Here is a 21,101-nt window from a genome sequence, read left to right as displayed (position 1 = left end):
ACCTGTTCTCCTTCTCAGAAATCGTGTGTCTGTGTGGTACAAGTAAGAGGATGAAAAACAGGATCTGTCTATTCACAAAAACCAACCTACTCACAAGTCTGGTCAGCTGCTCCTTCACGGTTTGCCTCTCAAGAAGAGCTGGGACTTTTTTGGCAAAGCAGTATCGCATGAACTGAGGGAGTGCTCTTGTGGCTTCGTAAAAATACAATTGTTTTGACAAACATTTTTTTTCCTCCAACTTGGCAGTACAAGTTCTACATGTCATTTTTTTATTTTATTTGGAACGGCTTCGAAAACAAATTAGATTTATGGACAAGCTTTGTCCTTTTGGCTAGTTTAAGTAGACACTAGCTCAACACTAGGAAAGAAAAACATATTCTCAGCTAAAAGCTTAAAATGAATATTGACTAAAGAACTCAGGGTACTGATCTGCTACAGATAAAAGCAGCGTGCCTGAGATGAGACTTGCTCTGGAAATACACTGCCGAACTGGACTGTCTCTTAGTGACAGGTGGAAACGCAGAGCTGCACAGAAGGGGATAAAATAAATTATACACAATGCAGTGTGAAGGTTAAACTGCTGTTAACAACTGTGTTTATGAGGACAGACACTGGAGGTTCTGGCTTTTTATTTGATAGCTACTAAATAATTAGATATAGGAGCTGTGATTTTTTTATGGTAGTTGCTTGTTCAGGGTGAAGTTAGTATTTATTTGATTTCAGACTGAGAGAAGTGAAAACATGGACAGCATATTAGCACTGGGATTCGGTGTATCTCCAGAGATGTCTGAAGAACTGTGTTGTTTTCTGCACACACAGCAACTTTTCTGTCTGCTAGTTTTGTCTACATTCTCTTTTGTGTGTCTGAAAACCCTAAACTCTTCTCAGGCAAGTTAGATGAAAAAAATGAGACCTTCCTAGTAATTCAATAAATGGTCTGTGTACACAGTACGTGCACATTTTCTACTTTTCACTTCTTTTGGTAAAAATAGGATAAGAAATCAGTTCTAGCAGCCTTATAGTAAAACTTAACTAAGTTTCAGTGACAGTTCATCGGATCAATGTATGAGTGTTGAATTTTATGACAGATTTATTCACAGAAAGTAAATAAATATGCAGTAAAATGATGCTGCTTGACTTTTTTTTTTTTCTTGTAGGCCATGTCATTTCATAAAAACAAAGCTTGCTCTGAGAAATGTCAACTCAGGCAAAGGATAGGTGTTTTTATGTCAGAAAATGGTTCACAGAGTGAATTGAATCCTTTGCCATTTCAACACAACTTTTCATCCTGGTATTTTAGACTTATTATTTTATTATATACCATCTCGTATCAGGTTCATTTGATACAAGGTTAATATGAAAACCCCTGCTTGGAACAAAATTTTACCATAATGGGCCCCAATTTTTTCCACCTCAAAGAATATTTTTACAAAAACAAACCGAGACAAACAAACAAAAACAAAAAACAAACCCACAACACTGAATGGTCTTTTTGTTTGTTTCTCATTCAGGAAAAAAAAAATCTGTATCAAACTTTGCTATGCAACACACACACAGTGTTTCAAGCTGCTGAAAGTGTCCAGCATCCTGACCTGGATGTTAGGGGGAGGGAGTTTCATGACACTACTTAAACCAGTGTTTTGCAAAGTATCTTTCTCCTTTAAACCCCTTCTGCTGGAGAACTGCTTCTCAACTCATTAATGCAGCAGCGTGAGCCTGAAGCCTAGCAACCCGCTGCCGTTTGGGCTTCCCAACGATCTGGTCTCAAGAACGAGGCAGAACTGCGCTGAATCTGCAGGAGGATCACGCAGCTTCCCACCAGCTGTGCAGGGCATCCAGGGACACAGAGCGAGAGCTCCTTGTGCCCAATTTGGAACATCGTTTCCCTGATTAGAGCAGTTCAGTGCTCTTCTGGTTCATTCAGACCCCAAAAGCATCAGCCGCTCCACCTCATTCAGAGCAACGGGTGTCAAAGGCTTGCCAGATTTTGCTCCTGGAAAGCTAGGAGGGCAAAACGTGCTACTCTCATCTCCAGTTAGCTACAGCCAGGGTACACACAGCTTCTCACCTCCTGTTAACATTCACAGTGGCCTACTGTGCATAAACTGGCCAATTCTTCTCTAACTCCTTCACCCCATCCCTCTCCAGAATGACAATACACAGAGTTCAGTCCTCTTTCATCCTTGGAGATGTCTTTCTCCACCTTGCTCCCAGCTGCTGCTGTTCGCCAGGTGCTCACACTTCAGAGCCCTTTTAAGCCTAGCTCTTGTAATTTGGAGACCCCTGAGCTCTTGGTGACAAGAGGGAGGGCTCTGTGCACAGCCACTGAAAACTTCTTTGCTGTTTCCCCCTGCCTTCAGGTCTCACTCCCATTTTCTTCCTTTTCAGCCCATTTCTTTCCAACATTCCCCATCACCTATTATCACTGCAAATTTAGGCAGAAGTTGTCCCCTTGACTTTCAGGGAAGAGTCTGCAATATTCGGGGAATTGCATTTCCTTGCAGCAAAATACGGAAGAAGCCCAGCAGTAAATCCTCAGCGGAAGATCCTCTCAATCCCAGCCCCTAAAACTGGCAGATGCTGAACAGCCTTTTTGTACTCTAACAGAAGAGTCCATCATCCCAAAGGAGCTGTCAAGCCAAGCAGCATTGTGGACACCAAACAAAAACAGCTTTAATGAGAGCTTTGTTCCTGGGTAAACTATGGAGCACGTTATTGTTTGCCTGAAATTATGTGTCCTAATAGAAAGATGCATAGATCTCTTCTGGTCCTTGAAGCCTCTGAAGATCCTATTGTTTTTTAGGTCTTAAAAACAAAACGTGTATTAAGGAAACAACTGCTGACATTGAGCTATCCCAGTAGTAGGTGGCTGAAAAGAAAATGCAGCCATGTGACGTGAGGAAGAAGAGCAATGAGCAGTTTGTGTATTTTTTCTACGGCCACAGGAGGAACTCGGCATCCCTCACAGCCTCCCTGTGCTGCAGCTGGGGAATTGAGATAGTCTGTGCCCCAGGAAGCCTTGCTGCCAAAGAGACAGAGAGGATATAGCCATAAAAGCTAGGTAAACACGAGGGAGCATGGGAAACAACACAAAGAATGGGGCTGAGCAGACACCTACGTGCCCCACTACTCATATCAACAGCAAGAGAAGACAGGAATTATTAACCAGTGGAAAAAAAAAAATCAATGTAAAATTTTGTTCTACACGGTTCATATGGAAAGAAGAAGGAAAAAAAAATCCCCTCTTTAAATATTCTGCTGATGAAAGAAAACATGAGATAGGAATACCATCTTGGTTCCTGTAACCCAGCTTCTATGGCTGTGATATTTATACTACTCGTTACCCAAAAATCATACTCTTCCTTTCCAAACTTAGTTCTCATCTATCCGTAACTAATGTAGTTAGACCAGAACTGAAACTGAGCTAACAACACCGAGATGGTATTTTTTGTTTTTATTATTATCTGGTGCCTTCTTCCCTAGAGACAGTAGGATGTCTTCTGCAATTATAGAAGCTGAGATCTCGTTTAATTCCAAAAACTGAAGGAAGTTGTGGGAAAGTAATAGGAGAAATAACATTTACATCATAACCACTGGCAAATCCAGACACCAGTGACAAATTCAGAATATTTTTTGTGATATTACATCAATCTGGAACCTGCTAAGTGAGAAAAAAAAGACAGAAAACTGAAAAATAACCTCACATTTCAAATCGATTAAGGGTGCATTTTTATCTGTTGGGGAAGCATGATGACTTTCAAAAGAATTTTAAAAGTGCTCCACATCTGAGCCTATGTCTAATGGATATGGTTGCCCCCGATCTGTGCTTGGTTGGCAAGAAGTTCCTCCAATGTTATTCACTGAAGATGAGTAAGAGGAATCTTATCCACCTTCCATTTACCCCTGCTTAAATGAATAACTTCACACTCTGCAAGCAAACACACATGCCTAAGTACATAGTGTTACAGCCTTTCATGTTGAAATTGGTTGCAGCAGCACAAGGCTGCACAGGCATGTATTGCCTGAGGATATAATGGCACGAGAAAAGAAAAGTGCTCTTTTGGGGTCACATGGCTCTTCTGCAGCCATTCCCACGCACCCGTGTCAGATCGGGTGAGCGCAGATCTGGGCTAATGCGATCTTACAGGCACGGGCAGAGCCCGAGCAGATGGGGCTGCCTTCTTCCCCAGTTAAACTGCTCACTGCGGGATAAAGGCTTGACTTTTCCCCTGCTCGGCTCTTGTGCCATCGAAGTCACCTGCCACCCTGCCTCCAGGACTGGTGAAAGTTCAGCCCGTGAGCCCAAAGCAGGGTTTGAAAACACAGCATTCTGCATCGCCTGCATGGAGAGGAGAAGGTGATGAGGACAGATCTTCCTGCACTCGGGATTCGTGTCAGAGCATAAACTGCCTTCCACACAGATCGGTGGAACTGGTGGGCAAGCCCCACCTGAGCCCTTCCACAGCAACATTACAACGGTCTTGCCCTAGTGAGATATAAATCATACTAGAAATACAGTAATATACCTGATAATCATTTCAGACATTCAGAGCAAACCTGAGAAATACAAAATAACTCTGAAAGTCATTTCCAGGCTCAGTCCCATCTCCCCAAAATCCCACAAAAGCACATGGGACATTTCATTTGGAGTGAGGTGAAATGCTGTAGGGTGAGATGTTTGGTCTGTTTTGTAGCATGCTGTCTGTAAGGCAAATTTAATTACTGCTGCATCTGTAACATGTTGGCTCTGGCCAGTAATGAAGATGTTTGATTTTCTGATTGCTACTTAACTCCAAGGCTACAGAAAATTATTTGGAAATACGAGGCAGAGGGATTAATCGAAATTTAGATCAGGTGAGTCTGGGTCTCAGAAAGCATGTCTTAAAAATAAGGTATCAAGTGTAAGCTTAGTTGAGTCCAACTCTCTTATCCATCATAGCTTTGTTTTGTGACTGTGACGAACTCATCAGGCTTGTGTGCCTAAGTTCCAGACAAAGAGAAGTATCTTGTTTCTTTCCTGTGAGTGCTGGAAGGGATTAAAGACCGTGAGGCAGTCAAATACTATAAATGGGTGTGTATAAAAACCTAAGAAGTGACCTTACCTTTTCCACCGTGACATTTCCAGAGGTAGTATTTCTGAGCACTGTCTTGTACTCTGTTACATACTGCAGGTAAGGAAAAAGAAAAAAAAAAGTTTATGCTGAGCAGATCACCAATACGACTCTATCAGCCAGTATTCCACAAAAACAAGGCTACTGTCAGGAACTTTCTCTGGAGACCATACTGTGGAGAAAATGAGCCTGCCTTGTGCTGGAAGAGGGGAGCAGCACATGCAGCTCCTTCCCTATGTGGGAACAGAGAGGTGCTATGGGACAACTGAGATTTGGGTAGCAGCAGAGGAACTCCCCTCTCCTCTACCCTGCTCTTGCTCATGCACCACACGACTGCACTGGCTCCTGTGGAAGGCAAGTGGTGCTTGCACTGTTTCACCTGTAGAAAATGGTGAGGCAGACATTACAATTGTCAGTAAAGCACCTGAAATCAAGGCCAACAGTTTACTTTGATAAAGAAGCTAGACACCTCACAAGAGCAGGGCGCTTCTTTGGGTCTTATTTCTTCAGATAAAGTTTTTGTGCTTGCCAATTACCTGTGACAACGGCAGCACAGAGGCAAGGAGGACCTTAGTTCATCCCTGAACACACAGAGCCCTGCAAAATCGCACCGTTTGCCATGGAATTCGTATGTCTGATTACATCAGGTGCTTTTAGAAATTCCACCTACTGCAAGTTAATATGACTTCTTTCTGGCTTTTTTTGTTGTTGTTGTTGTTGCTGTTGTTTGGTTTGTTTTTAAATAACAGCAGTCGCTTGGTCTGCCTGCAGTGTAATTCATGTCCAAAATCCGCACGTATCTTACCGTTCGGAAAGCCGCAGCAACGAGATTTGCAGGAAACAGGTTTCTATAAAATACAAGCAAGAAAATGAAATATTTCTTTTAGAACTTCCAAAATGATTGTGTCAAGATGTTTTACTCTCAGAAACCAAATTCCTTTTGCAAAGGCAAGCACAGTGGCATTAGGCGAGGTACGTACGACAGCAGAAACTCTGGCAGCATGGAGCAGATGCTTCTCCAGAGGTGTGACATCTCCACACCTCCTCCTCTTGCTCACCCAGAAAGCCCCTGTGTGCACCCACAGCTGACCATTTGGGTCGGATATCAGAGGCAATCAGACCCGATACTAGTTAAACACGCCAGCCAGTGGCTACACAAACGGGCTGCAGCGACAGCTCACGGCCTCCAGGGCTCGGCAGGTTTTTAACATTACTCATGTGATTACAGTTTGCCCACAGCACGAACACGAAGGACAATCCAATCAGCACAATCCACCTCAGCGAGCAGCTTAAGCCTTCAGCACAACGAGGGCGGCTCTCCCGAACGCGAAGCTGAAGCAAAACAATGCCGCGGGCCGGAGCTGTCTGCGAGCTCCGGCGCGGTTAAACGGCACGGATGGAAGTAGTGGCAAAGGACAAAAAAGCTGCAACACCCGAATTCACGGTGCCTTCACCCAGAAATGCAGATTGAGCAGCAGGTCTGTGCAGAGAGGACAGCATGCGAGGTGACGAACGCTCGCATCGGGCACTCGGTGCATCCACGAAGCAACACGGCCAGGCAAAATGATTAACTGGGGCACGTGCGGAAGAAGTTGCTTCTTGTTGCATTTCAGAGTTCACCGGTTGTTTTTAATGCCACGCTTCCTTTCTGGGTACACTGGGTAAAGAGCATGAGCTCCCCGAGCCAAGCAGCAGCCTTTTTTTGCTGTGTCAGAAAGCAAAACGGGCAGAGAAGCTGCTCCTCACCGGGCACAGGACCCTAGCTGCTGAGGGCAGGGAGGCGAGGGGGATGAACTGGAAACACTGCTGGCTGAACGCAGGACGGAGGGACGGGAATTCTCATGGCAAGGAAACAAAAGACCTTACCCAGAACCCATTAATTGTGGCAAGAAGAGTTGGGGTAGCTTCTCCCCATCCTTTGCTCCTCACACTGCACGGAAATGGGCTCAAAGCAAGCCACTTTTCTATCTCTGTCCTGTTATCCCCCCAGTTTTGCTGCAGTTGTCCTGGCAAACACTTTCACATCAGGGTTTTGGTTGCGATCGTCCCACGGAAGCTCAAATCCAAACCACAGCAAGAAACAGAGCAGCAGAGTCAAATCTTCGAAAGCAAGAGGGAGAGGAGCTCAGGAAAGGTTAAGATACGGCACAGATAAGGCCGTCGGTCATTTGCACAGCTCTGTCGCCCTGCCGCACGACCAAGGTTTTCCCACAGCCCTGGCAGCACCACGAATGCAATTTTTTCTCCTTTGCCAATACAGCCGCATGCCTGAAAGCAGGAGACAGCTCTAACCCTACAAAGATGCTTAAGAACTGGTTGTGTAGCACACACGGGGCTGCTAAAATGCAGAAATGCTTTGGCAGCTAGAAGTCTTGGGTGCAGAAGAAACTCCCCAAGTCAAAGCACACTTATTTCTATCTGGAGTAAAATGCCACATGTATGAACGGGCCAGCTCAGTGCATATTTTTAACCCGAAGGAAAAGGAAAACATGCTGTTGGAAAAACCAGAGCACATCATTTCAGTTTTTCATATCAGGGCGGTTACTTTTTTTTTTTTTAAAAAAAAAGAATTGACTGGATTTTGACGAAGCAGAGAGATGAAAAAAGACGGAAAACCACACAAAAATCAAATTACTTTTTTTTTTTTTAAATCAGCTTTTCCATCCTGACAAAACCAAACCAAAGGAAGCAACCCCAAAGCCCCAACACTATGGCTCTCCAGCGTGTAAATGCAGCCGAGGAACCCAGGCCTCCATAATTTACACAGTACGTCAGGCACGGGCCCCAGTAATTAAACACCAAGTTCACTACAAGCATGTACTTAGAGCACATACTTGGGTGATGTCAGTAGCCCTACTACACGAAGACAAGGGGCAGGTTCCTGCTTCAGAGGCAAAGCAGCGCGCTGAGCTATGCAAACACCAGCACACTGCAGTCGCCCTGCTTCATCCCTGCAGCACCCGTCACTGGACTCGTTTCTGAGGACAGAGAAGAGTGTTTTTGACAGTCCACCCAGTGGTAAATTTGGCTCTCACTCAGTTCAGCAGCTCAGGAGGACCCACAGGTTCCCTTGCATCACCTGTTTTGTTCCATCCAACTTTTCAGCACACCTGACTAATTCACAGCACGTTAAAAAACGTTTTGCTCCTCTTTGTTTCAAAGCCTGGAGGTTAAGAAGAGCTCATAAAAAGCAATCCCCAAATACCCAGCTAATCGCAGAGACACCAGCTCTGCACAGCCCATGCTCATCCCTCACCAAGATCGGGCAGCACGCGAATTAAATTAAGCTTTAATTACGCGTGAGTCAGACCACAGGTTTTCGGCTCCATCACGTAAGATGTCTTTGTGCAAAAACACCACCCCAGCGCCTAAAAAACACGGGCCAGGACGCCGGGAGCTTCAGGAAGAAACAAAAACCTCCTCGTGACCTGCCTGGGCACAGCTGTGCCCGCAGGCTTCGCTCAGCGTGCGTGGCGAAGCAAAGCTCACCGACTGCAGCGCAGCAGCCCCGGGTCTGTCCCCACGAGCCCGCGTCCCCAGGCGAGCCGAGGGGTCGCGCAGGGGAGCACAAACACCCCTCCTGCCCGGGTGAAGCAGCGACCAGAAACCTGGCTAATTGGGCGTGCAAATTAAACGCTGGTGCCTGCCAGCTGGTGCTCCTGCACGGCCCGGATCTGTGGGTTTCTCGCTCGGGGTGCCCACACCAAACATGAATAGGGAGTAGAAGGAAATCAGCACGGCTCTGTCACAGGATTGCTGGTTACTGCTGCTCGTGTCTGTCCCCGTCCCTGCCACCGCCGTGCCCTTGCTGAAGAACGTGGCCAGCTTTCCACAGCAGGTTATCACAAGAGTGTGCCTGCAAGCAAACCCTGAGTCTGGGTGATAAGGAGCCTGGCGCAGGGCTGTGGGATCAGGCAGCCTGGGGCCCGTGGTGCAAAGAGGTGAAACCTTCGTAGTGGTGGAGTATCTGATACAGAGAGGCTCTGTGCTCTCCCAGAGCTGCAGGCAGACAAAAAGAACAAAAATCCACAGCTGTCAGGAGGAACAGCTGCACCTTGGGGCCGGAGCGGCAGCTGGGCTGAGCAAGGAAACCCCCCCGTACCTGCACACCGCCTGCTGTGAGGAAGCACCAATCTCAAATTCTCTTAAAATAGGAACCAGATGCAGCAACAGCACCGACAGCAGAAGTTTCGGGGTTTGCATACTTTCTGTTTGGCTACTGTAAAGAGTAGTAGTGCCTGTAAAGGCTACAGAAAGATGTATTTTGCCATGCCAGAGCTCACACAAAGGGGAAGGGGGTTATCGGAGGTGAGGAAGCACAGTACATCCCAAATGTGCAACTGCAGCTCCACAGCTCTGGAGGCTGTAGCTCCCTCCCTTATCGATTTTGACATTATGGTCAAATTCCCCTCTCCTCCTTACCCTGTGTCTTTCCACCAGTGGGGTACGGCTGGCACAGGAACTCCTTTGCTGCATGTGTAAGGGATTATTATTAATCACTGTTTCTAAACGATCCTTTTGCTAGAGCTCTGCAAACTGCTTTGCTCTGGCAGCAAAACCATGAAGGGAAATCCAGGCAAGCAGAACAAAACCCTAAAATAACAAGCATTCCTCTTCTATGGCTTCTTACAAAAAGGTTCCACTTCTGAGGCCAAAAGCCTTGCTGTTGGAAAACATATTTTTCTGAGGACGCCTGGACCAAAGGGGTGAACATTAGAAAAAAATATTCGGTGTTGTTATCTCCTGTTTTTCAATGAAGTCTTTTCAATGGTAAGACTCCACCGACAGCAACTTCATTGCCATCTGAAAGCCTGCCAGAACACAGCACAGTCTGGACTGCTCTAGTAGCTTTATTTTTCTTTCTGTCTCGGGATTTTCATTCACCATCACACAAGAATTTTTCTTGTCTGCGTTTTTGTAGGTGTGTGGATGCACAGTGCATGTCTTGGATATCTGCGTTATCAGTGAGTGTGTGCATCTGCTTTAACTCACAGAAACTTGATGTTATTTATTTATAGCAGATATTTGATACTTTTTTTTGTCTTAATGGTCCAGTCTGTATTTACTTTGCCTGGGAAATAAAGCATAAGTGTGAGGAGTCAGCAGTAAAAGGGAACTAGTTCTGAGAGAAAGGCACACAAATGTTCAGAAGCTCTCTACAGACAATTTAAAAAGTATAGACAGTGCAGGCAGGTGAACAAAAATGCCAAGTGCTTACTACAAAACTCAGTCAGCAACCCCTACGCTTCAAGGGAGGATCCAGCCTCATGACACAAGTGAAGTTGGACAGTAACATTTCCTATTTCTCCTTTCTCTGAGGGTACTCCAGAGCTAACAGCAACAAAACCCCATGGTCAGCGTACCTCAGGAACATCTGTGTAACTGCAGCTGCTCCCAGCCACTTCTTAAACCTAGTCAGCACCACAGAGGTGGCATCTCCCCCTCCTTTCCTAACTGTAAAGTCTTGCTCTCTGCTTCCACATCAGGATTTCGGAGTGGAAGACCAGGGCTTTAAGAAGCAAGCCCTGGGTTGACTGTTGTCCGAACGAGTGCTCTGGAGCCCACCTTCCCCAAGGTCCATCCTGGCCCTCTGCTGCTTTTCCCTGTACTCAAACTCACGCCTGCCTTCCCTCCGGCTTCGACGGTGCTTGGAGGTAATCCACAGGCTTGCTCACAGCGCCGTGGGTACTCCCTTTGGCAGCCCAGCTGGTAACCTCTGGCAGGGAGACAGAAAGGAGCAATAAAATTTAAACGGCAGCAGGTTTGTCTATCGGCCCGAGAAACCCTGACCTTACTGCTTGAGGCAAACACCTGGACCTCTGTTACCCTTCCTATAAAAAGCTAATGATGCCACCTCCTTCCCACTCATGACTGCTACAGCTAGGGCTGGATTGAAAACAAAAACAGAATTCCCGTCCCAAAGCCAACGCCATGGTTTCAAAATATGTTTTCATCCCAAAATAGGGCAAAGAAAACCACCATCTGAGACCTTTTTTTTCCACTAAAAATACTGTAAAATACTTAGTTGAAATGTTCTGTTTTGATGAGAGGGATTTTCTGCTCAAGTCTTTTGTTTATAATTACACCAAAACATTGACCTCACGGAAACGAAATGTCAGGACCATCCGCCGTTGGAAATTTCGACTGAATCAATAAGTTCCCGTGAAACTGCTCGATGTTGTTGAATCAACAAATACACATCAGAGCCAACACAAAACTCTGACCTTATTGAAACATGCAGTCTTGACAATTGCCCATCGGAAGCGTTGACAAATCGATAGATTCTTGCAAAACATTTGATCTTGCTGATTCCACCACCTTCCACTGAGCTACGAGTGGAGTGGGCCGTGTTAGTTGGTGTCTGCCGTCACCTCCTCCTCACCACCCCACCTGTCTCTCCCTGGTCAGGCTCTCTCCTCATCTTCTGCTGCTCTGACGTTTGGCACAGCAGAGCTGCTCTCCACATCAGATGCTCTGGAGATGTTCATGAGGCCCATCTATAGCTGGGACCAGCAGCCTCTGGTTCACTAGTGAGTCACCATTCATTTATTTCTGAAGCCCAAGCAAGATAAATCTCTTTTCCAGAGGCCACGTCTGCATGCATAGATGTGTATTTATGTGGAAGCTTTAGACTGGGAGACAGAAAACCATGACCAAGTATTAAGATGACCTCCAGACATCGCTGCGACGACCGAAAGCAGCGTCTTTGGTCATTAATTAATAAACTTCCCAAGCGCAGAAAGGATCTGCATCCTGGGAAAGGACACCCTGTGTCATCCCTGCAGAAGCCATGGTAAATATTTGGCTCACAGCTGGGACTTCCTTAGGCCACGTGTCGCATGTTTTCAGTGCTGCTGGGGGACTCAGCCCGGTTGCACCTCGTTTTCACATTTTATCTGAAAATGACTGAGCAGGAAAGCTTTGAGGGACACAGGGACTCTCGTGACATAACCGAAAAATGGAGTTCTCTTTTGTCTAATGGGAAGTTTCATTAACCAAAAACCAGAAAAGCTCAGAGCTGCAAGACCCACCCATGCTGAAGGCAATGGTTTCGGCCCTCCAGAGCTGAGGCCTCCTTAACAGAAGACAAGGCTGGTCTCCTTCTGGAGCCTTCCAACACCAGAGGGACCGAGACCAATGCTCAAACCAAAATTCTCACGTTTTCAAGAATGGTTTAAAAAAATAATAATTAAAAGGGAGAGGAAGGTGTTATCTCCAGAGAGTCACACAACTCACTCCATCCCCAGGCCTGTCAGGGATCTATGTTAAGACCAGGAGTTTTAGAGGACAGTACAGGGATGGCTCCGTGTCCAAACTCCTCTTTTCCCGACTAAATTTCGCTGTCATGGCTCTGGCAACTGGACTGCCCAGCGTGGCCACCATAGCCCTTGCCTGGAGCTCCAAGAAGAAGTTGATTTCAAAGGGCACCACACATGTGTTGGGGGAAAGCCCCTGGCACCTCACTTCCCAGAGGAAATCACTCTGCTATCAGCACGTTTTCCCCAAGTCTCACCATAATGAGCATAACGTTGGAGTGAAGGTCTCAACCCCGTCAGCATTATAGCTTGGAAGATGAACTCCCTACCTGCATTTAGAGCCCAGAGCAAGAAGCAGCTTTCTGCTCCCAAGTTCACAGGCAATGTCCACGGTCTCAAGCTCACTGGAGCATCCCTGGGCTACGTCCTACTCCTCATGGCATGGCGACACAGCAAAAAAAACACCAGCTGCAGCAGCCACGCTAGGATGCACCCCAGGACAGCCACCACAACAGTCATCTGCTTCCCAGCACCTACTATCGTGCTGACTCCTCCTTTTGTGATTTTCCTTCACACTGCTTTTATCAACTCCTTGTCACCTTCACAGCCAGGCCACCTACTCCCGCTGTCCTGTTATTACTCCTCAACACAGTCTGCCAAGAATTGTCAGGGTTGGCCGTAAGAGGTTACAGATATGAAACATATGATGACCAATGGGCCACTGGACTGGTCCACCCGGAGACAGAGGAGAAGAGGAAAAAAACATGGATTTCTAAATACAGATTTTCTCTTTAGAAACTCTTTTTATCTTTGCTGTCACATCTGTTTACCCAGATACATCAAAAAGTCTCTCAGTTGAAGAACTGAACTCGAAAAGCAAAGACACAAATGAAGAGTCCTCCCCCTCTGCTTTGCCATGACCAGGATACCTGCTAAGCACAGCTCCTCAGCCACTTGGCTGGTACCTTGTGGGTCACCTCCCTTACACTTCTGTCTACATCTCGGTGAGCCCTGCCACCTCCACAGCCCTCCATCTTCCAAAATTTCCACAAACTTCCACACCCCGTCCTCCATCACTTCCCATCACTCAGCTGCATCTGCCAGGGGAGCCCCAGCGGCACTTCCCCGGCTTTACCTTATTCCACCACTTCCCTCAGACGCCCGTGGTACTTCCCCGTGACTGCCCTCGGGTACGAAAAAGTGACAAAATCTGACCCAGGATAACAAGACCCATCAGTGCTTCGCGCCTCGGGTTCTGCACCACAAGTCAGCAGAGCGCGAACGCTGCTGCAAGTCTGGGACTCGAGCAGTTTGCCTGGATGCCTGCCCCATTTATGTAATTATTTCTCTTTTATTTAAAGAGCCGGGCAGATCTCGACAAGACGTGGGCTCTGAGGAGAAAGAAAAAAGGTTATGTCTGCAGCTCTTGCCCTTTACGCCGGGTGCCAGCATGCCCCGTGATGTGCTGGTTACCTCCTCGATGGCAGTACGGGGTTGTGTTTCCACACCTCTACCTGAGGGAGGTGAAGGTGCAACAAGAGGCAAGTTGGGATTCGCGTGAAGAGACCGAACAAAGGCTGGAGGGGGGGAAATATGAAAACACAAATGAAAAAGGTGTGTGTGAGGGATGAGAAGGGCTCCAGAGACAACAGGCAGCGGGGCAGGAGAAGGTGCCCTGGGCAAACACTCGCCACCCTCACAACCACCAGGCCAAAAATAATGAGGAGAGCAGGCTGAGGGATGGAAAAAGGCTGAGGGAAGGGATGCTGAGGGGTGGAAGGAGGCTGAGGGAAGGCATGCTGAGGCAGCGAGGCGGCCAGCCCGCAGGAGGGAGGAGGAGGAAGGAGGAAGGAGGGGGGTGCCCGAGCGGCAGCGTGCAACATCGCCGGGTCTGTCATCATCCTCCGGGGCTGGAGGGAGGGAGGGAGGAGGGGGCAGGGAGGAAAGCATGGAGGGAGGCCCCACCTGACGAGGTCGAGGAAGGAGTCCACCGTCTTCTTGCTGGGGGGCGCAGCGCCCGGCAGCCCCAAGCCGGGCGTGTTGAGGGCGGCAGCCCCGGCGCCGGGGCGGATGATGAAGCCGAGGGCGACGGCGAGGCCGGAGGCCAGCAGCGTGGTGCCTAAGAAGTAGGCGACGGCGATGCCCCCCAGGCGGCCGAGGGAGCGGGTGTCGAGGCTGGCAGCCCCGGACACCAGGCTGCAGACCACGAGCGGCAGGATGACCATGCGCAGCATGCGCAGCAGCAGCTCCCCGGGGAAGGCCAGGTAAGCCACCTGCGCCGGGCTCAGCGCCGCTCCCCGCACCGCGGCGCCCAGCGCCACGCCGGCCACCACCCCCGACACGGTCAGCACCACCAGCGCGTTGCGCCGCAGGAAGCCCCGGCAGCCCCTCAGCCTCCCCCCTCCTCCTCCTCCTCCTCCTCCTGCTCCGCCGCTTTCCTCGGCGCCCTCCGCATGGCCGTTGCCCGCTTTCTCCCCGCTGTCCCCCTTCTCCACGCCGCCCGCCGGCTCCATGCTGCTGGCTGCTCGCTCCACGCTCGCTCGCTCGCTGCCTGGCGGCCCGCTAGCTGCCCGCCTCCCGCTGCCCGCCCCGGAGGAGGGAGGGACCCGGCAGCCGAGGGGCGGTGCTGCCCAGGCGCGGCCTGGAGCGGAACGGGGCGGCTCGGAGCGACCCCGGCCCGCGCAGCCCCCCCTGGTTGCCGCCCGCCTCAGCGCCATGGGCGGCCGAGGGGCGCGAACGGCCCCTCAGAGCCCCCCGAGCGGTGTCCCCGCGGCCCTCAGTGCCCCAGTGGCTCTCACATGGCCGCTCGGTGTCCCCCTTGGGGGCCCCACAGCTCGCATATGTCCCCTCAGTGTCTCTCAGAGTGTGTCTCTCAGTGTCCCCACAGTGCACACACTCCATTGTCCCCACAGATCTCACGTCCCCTCAGTGTCTCCGTAAAGTGTCCCACAGTGACACCACAGAACACGCAGCTCCCTTTATTGTCCCCACAGCTCTCAAATGTTCCCTCAGTGTCCCCTCAGTGCTCCCCCTTGGTGGCCCACAGCTCCCATATGTCCCCTCAGTGACCCCACCACACAAATCTCCCTTCATTGTCCCCACAGCTCTCACATGTCCCCTCAGTGTCGCCCTTGGTGTGCCCTTCAGTGCCCCCAAAACACACACATCTCCCTTCATCACCCCCACAGCTCTCATATTTCCCCTCAGTGTATTCCTTGGTGTCCCCCTCACTGTCCCCGCAGCTCATACCCCTCAGTGTCCTAGGGCTCACCCTGGCCCCTCCATGCCTACCCCTAGTGTCTCCACAGCACACACTTGCCCCCGGATTTGGAAAGAGGCTTCATTTCTGTTAATTTCCTTGACATCAGCAAAACACAGCCTAGCAGAAAACACGCTGTAAAAATAGCCGGCAGCACATTAGCTTTTTGAGTAGCCCAGACTAATTAAACAGGCTGACAGGGTGTGATGGGGCCATAATCCTGATTTAATGAGAGTCTTTTCTACTTTCCAGACTCATGGATACATGTAGACCTACAGATCCTTACCCTGTGGCTGGGGCTCCTGGGAATTGTCACTACAACAGTGTTCACCACCACCTTCCTCAGAGCTCAATGCAGTCTTGACTTGCAGCTTGTTCACACGACTCAAGATACCAGGTATATTTTCCTTGATTTTTTTTTCCTGATAACTTTTAAGGAACACTTGATTTGTGAAACTATGAGAGACAATTAATAGGACTAAACAGGAAAGTAAGCATCTGCAGACACTTTCAAAGACATTCAATTCCACCTGTTTCAAAAAGAAGTGAAAAGATATCTGGGTGCTTTATTTTTTTTTTAAAGCTATAAGCTATTTACTTAAATTTAATTTAAGTAATTTAAATTAAAATTTAATTTAATTTAATTTAATTTTAATTTTACTTAAATTTATTTCAAAATGCAACCTATTTACAGGGCATTGCAAACTAGAAATGTGATTTTGACCTATTCCCATGCAGACCTCAAATATGTACTTGAGGCCCTGAACCCCTGAACCTAAACCTCTCTAAAAGAGAGGTTTAACCTGTCTTTTTGCAAAGGTTGCACTATTTTATTTATTATAGAGATAGAAGATTAAGTTTATTAGAGACATATCCAGTCCACTTCCTACCCTAGCAGAAAATTAATTCTCCTTACACCCATCATAACAAATGCCGGTCTCGCCTGGTTTTAGACTTCTAGTGATGCAGATGCCACAGCCTTGCTAATCCATCCCTTGCAGAAACCCCACCATGACTGTTACAAAACATTTCTTGATGATTTCCCTCATTGCATTCTAAGCCCGCTGTGACTTACTGTACCCACAAGACCACTGAAAATTGTCCTCATGCGTCTACTCCCTGCTGCATTGCAAAGCCCAATGGAAAAAAAATGTTACTCCTCTTCTGCCCTTGGCTGTGGCAAAAATCCTATCAGCTTTAGTAATACTCATTAATATAGCACATTAATTAATTAGTAATTTTCATTGATTACTTTAATAATATGCAAATGGTGTGTTCCCATATGCAAATTGAAAACCTAGGGGAGAAATTCAGGGATGTGTGAGCAAGAAGAACATATGAAATCAGAAAACTCATTGATAGCAACACAGTGTATGATGCAAGTGCAAGAGTTAAAATCAAGCATTTTCCACATTATCAGTCAATCTCTCCATGGTCTTGCGTGGTTGTCAGGAGAACAGCCAGGTGACCCACAGGTGCACACCCTCACCCCAAAATCCTGGATCCCACTCCATCTTTTTCAACCTGTGCTAAGGCTGGTCAGTCTTTCCTTTGGGAATAACACCCTAACCTAGGGATACCTGCGTCAAGCTTCCTCGTCATGACCTTATGAGGCTTCAGATTTCTGTATCCTCTCCATTTTCTTCTCTTCATTTTCTGATCCAAACACCATTCCAAACAGTTATGCTACTCTTCATATTTCTTCTGGTGAACAATATGAATTACCATCATCCTCAAAAAAGTTCTAAGCAGAACTAACTGTTTTTCTGCACCCTGTGAGAGTTCATGGATGGATGCAGTGATTAACATTGAAGCCTGCTGATTTATTCAGTAGTAAGTGTTGACTGATCTGTTGTGTCATGTTTTCATTTCAGCACTTGTAGATCTTGGTAGCTTTCCAGTGAATGAGCCTGCATGTTTCCGATGTCCACTCCCCTGGTGCTTCTAAATTAAGGTTTTTGACTTCCCCTATTGCAACGTTAAGATTTTGGTTTTGTCTTGGCTTTCACCTGCACCAGGCTAGAGTCCTTCCTCCAGAAAACATCAGAGAGATCATAAGCAGGCAAAAACAAATAGACAAACAAACTGTTCCTTTCAAATGAAACCAAATTTCCTTTTGCTTTGAATGAGGTGAGAGTAAACATAGTTTTCACCACTGGCCCAGGAATTAAGAGGTCCTGCTGATTTTCAGTCAAATTATGTTTGATACCTCTTTTTCATGGTCGGTACTTGAAATTCCAGCCTCAGTGAAGGGAATGAAAAAACCCTGACAACTGTAGTGGAATCAGGTCCTTCCCCTCTATTCTTCAGCACCAAGCAAGCAGAGTACAGGACTTATTTTGAGCCATTTCCCTCAAATAAAAAAAAAATCATACTTTGTTTAAGGAAGTTGATACAGAAACTTCCTCAGAGAAAAACCTCTGAGGAAAGGTTTCCAATTCCTTTTTCCTACTGCTCATCTATTCCCATTATTAATGTTTACCATGATTTTGCTGAAAACCAGTGGGATGGGAGTTATGTAATTTAACTAATTTACCTAGAAGTTTTATTTCTAGTCCAGGCAAATCTTGTTTTTTCCATAGTCAACAGAGGTACAGGTGAGGTCACCCCCATCTAAGAGAGGCAGATGAGATGAAATTCCCATGGGGGTATCTACCACACTCCACTGCATATAGAGAAGACCTAGATGATAAGTATTTTCTGTCAGGTGAACCCCCCAACTCACAATGCAGACGTCACCATAAAAAGGACTGTACAACAGTACAGCAAAAAATCATTATTTACCTCCCGGTGTGACTTCTGTATGTTCTGCTTTGTGATTTTGTTTCTGGGGGTGGAAAAATGTGGAATCCACTCTGCATTTCCATGGATTTAGTACACAGAATCTGTCTGTCCTACTGAATATGTTAGGTGTCATTATATACTACCACAAAGCACACACACAATGCACTGTATGTAACAGATAGTTTTGAAAGAGCGAAAGTGCATGAAGTGAAGTAGTGATTGCTACACCCCTAGGTTTCCCAGAGGAGAAACTTCCTTTTACCTGAGCAAGGTGAACAAAATGTCTAAAAGAAATCGTATTTGAGTTTCTTTGCTAAGGGAGGAAGCAGATGAAAGAAGAGGAAGGGTTGTTTCCAGCATCTTGAGTCTCACTCTTGATTCATGCCTTCTTGACACAGATTATGGGAGCCCTTGGACCATATTTCCTACAAAACCTCTTCCCAATTGTATACAGCAAACACTAGTCATGCCACCTCTGCTTCCCTATTTCCTCCTGCTGGTAGGTATCGCCCTCTTTTTACGACCAGCAAGTTCTTTTGCAGCTTTTAGGAGTTTCCTTGGGTGGGAGAAATTTTCATCTCCAGAGATCTGGTTGCTGTTTAGCCTCTACTCTTCTGAGACCTAACAGGAATGTTCTTCTGTAGGTTTAGAAATAGATCATCTGCCCATTTCCTGTGACTGCTTTAATTTGAAGTAGTTTGAAGACTGACGCCTGAAAGTCACAGTGGGTGGAGAAAGGAGTGAGATGAAAGGGAAGAGGGCAGGAAGGGTTTGGTTGTATATTTTTGTTTTTCAATTGAAGTTTGAATAAAGGTGCCCCAAAACATCTCAGCTGAGATGTTCTGGGCAGCTTGCAGTGTCCCAAGGGGCCGTGTGACAGAGTGGCCTTGTTTCCTGAGGAGAAGGCATGAAAAGCATGTGGGAGAGAGCTTGTTTTCCACAAGGCAAATTGAAGTCCTCAGAGGAGCCGCATCACGCTGGCTGGGCAGGAAGGCCTAGAGCACTGCCTCGGTATGCAGACTTTAGCTTGGCAAGAAGACTTTGTTGGGCCTGGGATGCCAAGCGATTTGGACAGACTCCAGCCACATCACAGAAATGCTGTCTGCTGGCCTCTGGCAGGAAGGAGAAGTGTGCTGGAGGTACCACTGTCATGCTCATCCCACCAACTGCAGGGTCCAGCCACGTGCACAAAGCGACCTGGACCATCTGACTAAACCTGATTTTGAGACATCTGAAATCACAGAAACAAGTCCCAAGACTATTCCACATAGAGATTCCTGGCCAGCACCCGAAATTAGCCAGCCCCAGACATAATCCAATCAAACTGTCACATCTGGATTCACCGTCTTTCCAGGGCGCGTAGGTTCTCATGCCTGAATGAAAATATTCTGAGTGTAAAAGAAAATCGGCCTTTGTGAGCATGTTTTGTAATAGCAGAGGCAGGCAGGGAATTTTGCAAATACCACTTGTGCGCCCAAACTCCAACAAAACATAAACTCTGCAGACAGGGATGGTTGATCCGGGGTAAATATTTAACTTTATTCTCCAAAGGCACATGCAGTTTTACCAACAAGAAAATAAAAAATATAGAATAATACCCTCCCAGACACACGACCTTGTTTACTGTTAGGCTTCTTTGCGTGGCTTTGGAAACAAGGTTGTATTGAACCAGGAGTAAATTTAAAACTGGGTGTGTTGCCTACTTCTTCAAAATCAGAATGGTTTAGAGTCCTAAATATAATGGAGTGTACAGACATGAAGAAAAACAAATCTCCATGTGCTGAAAAAGAAGGCCCTCAACTCATAATGGCATTTCCTCCTTTGTAGGGTCTCCATCAGGTTGTTTTTTGTGTGTGGAGAGGGAGAAGGGCAGGAAAAAAAGAGCAAGAACAAGCACAGCTGTTCAGGACTTGGACGCGTGACATCCTGTCGTAGCAGGGGACGTCACCGCTAGCTCACTGGGAAATGTGGGGTCAAGCTTTTCAAAACAAGCGGGTCTGATCTGAAAACAAACTGTGTGATTTCTCACAGGGAAGCTTTGCTACTTGAGAAGAAAGGGAAATGATCAGAAGTGGCCTTTCAGCTAGGGGAAACGTGGTCGAATGAAGAGCTGGTGAGTGGTGGAAGTGGAAGTGCTGATGGTTTCTCCTGTGCTCGGAGGTAGGAGGCTGGTAGGCTGGGCAGCTGAGGCTTTCCCCGGCATTCAGGATCAAAACACTCTTTGATTTATACCAGCTGTAAGGAATATGCTATAAAAAACTACCCTGTGGAAAGAAAAAAAAAAAAAAAAAAAGAGTAATTTCTGAACACCGGTTGTGATTCAGTCACTCAGAGCACCACCGGGAATATCTGTTCTTACGTATTTTATCCCTACTGTGGTATGACAGTGAATAGTTTCCCCGATGACGAGTGACAGCAGACCAGGATGACAGTGAACGGGAACAGTAACGCTGGCACCAGAGGACATGGGCCACTGTGCAGCTGCCCTTTGCCCACTGGAGAACACCTTCCCATGCACCCAGCTTGCTGTGGGGTCGTGACAATGGCCACACCAAGGGGCTGTTCGTGGTCCAAACAGGTCTCTGAAAAACAACTACAGGCTCAGAGTGAGCAGAAAAGAAAAATACAAAAGCGAGGTAAGAACATGGGATATCTTCTGAGAATACTTTCCACGTGTCCAACAACCTGCAG

At 47.3% G+C, this 21,101-nt stretch overlaps 1 protein-coding gene and 1 long non-coding RNA gene across 7 annotated transcripts in view; one reads left to right on the top strand and one right to left on the bottom strand.

The window, feature by feature from the left end:
• SLC1A4 (solute carrier family 1 member 4) overlaps nucleotides 1-14,931 on the bottom strand; it is a 34,193-nt gene extending 19,262 nt beyond the window's left edge. The window contains exons 1-3 of the mRNA XM_068675602.1: nucleotides 14,333-14,931; nucleotides 5,917-5,959; nucleotides 5,103-5,165 (exon numbers count right to left, since the gene is read on the bottom strand). Of these exons, the coding sequence (XP_068531703.1) occupies nucleotides 5,103-5,165; nucleotides 5,917-5,959; nucleotides 14,333-14,880 (654 nt within the window). The 5' untranslated portion in view covers nucleotides 14,881-14,931. The remainder of the gene's footprint in view (nucleotides 1-5,102; nucleotides 5,166-5,916; nucleotides 5,960-14,332) is intronic.
• LOC137853348 (uncharacterized) overlaps nucleotides 14,492-21,101 on the top strand; it is a 41,509-nt gene continuing 34,899 nt past the window's right edge. For 5 of the 6 annotated variants that reach the window (XR_011094404.1, XR_011094405.1, XR_011094402.1 and 2 more), the window contains exons 1-2: nucleotides 14,492-14,631; nucleotides 15,879-16,000. This is a non-coding gene — a long non-coding RNA (uncharacterized lncRNA). Of the gene's footprint in view, nucleotides 14,632-15,878; nucleotides 16,024-21,101 lie in introns of all 6 variants that reach the window. The other variant, XR_011094407.1, reaches the window with a different exon arrangement.

This window comes from Anas acuta, chromosome 3 (assembly GCF_963932015.1).
Source record: "Anas acuta chromosome 3, bAnaAcu1.1, whole genome shotgun sequence".
Taxonomy (NCBI): domain Eukaryota; kingdom Metazoa; phylum Chordata; class Aves; order Anseriformes; family Anatidae; genus Anas; species Anas acuta.
The sequence above is the reverse complement of the archived record's forward strand: the minus strand, read 5'-3'. Positions and strand labels throughout refer to the sequence as shown.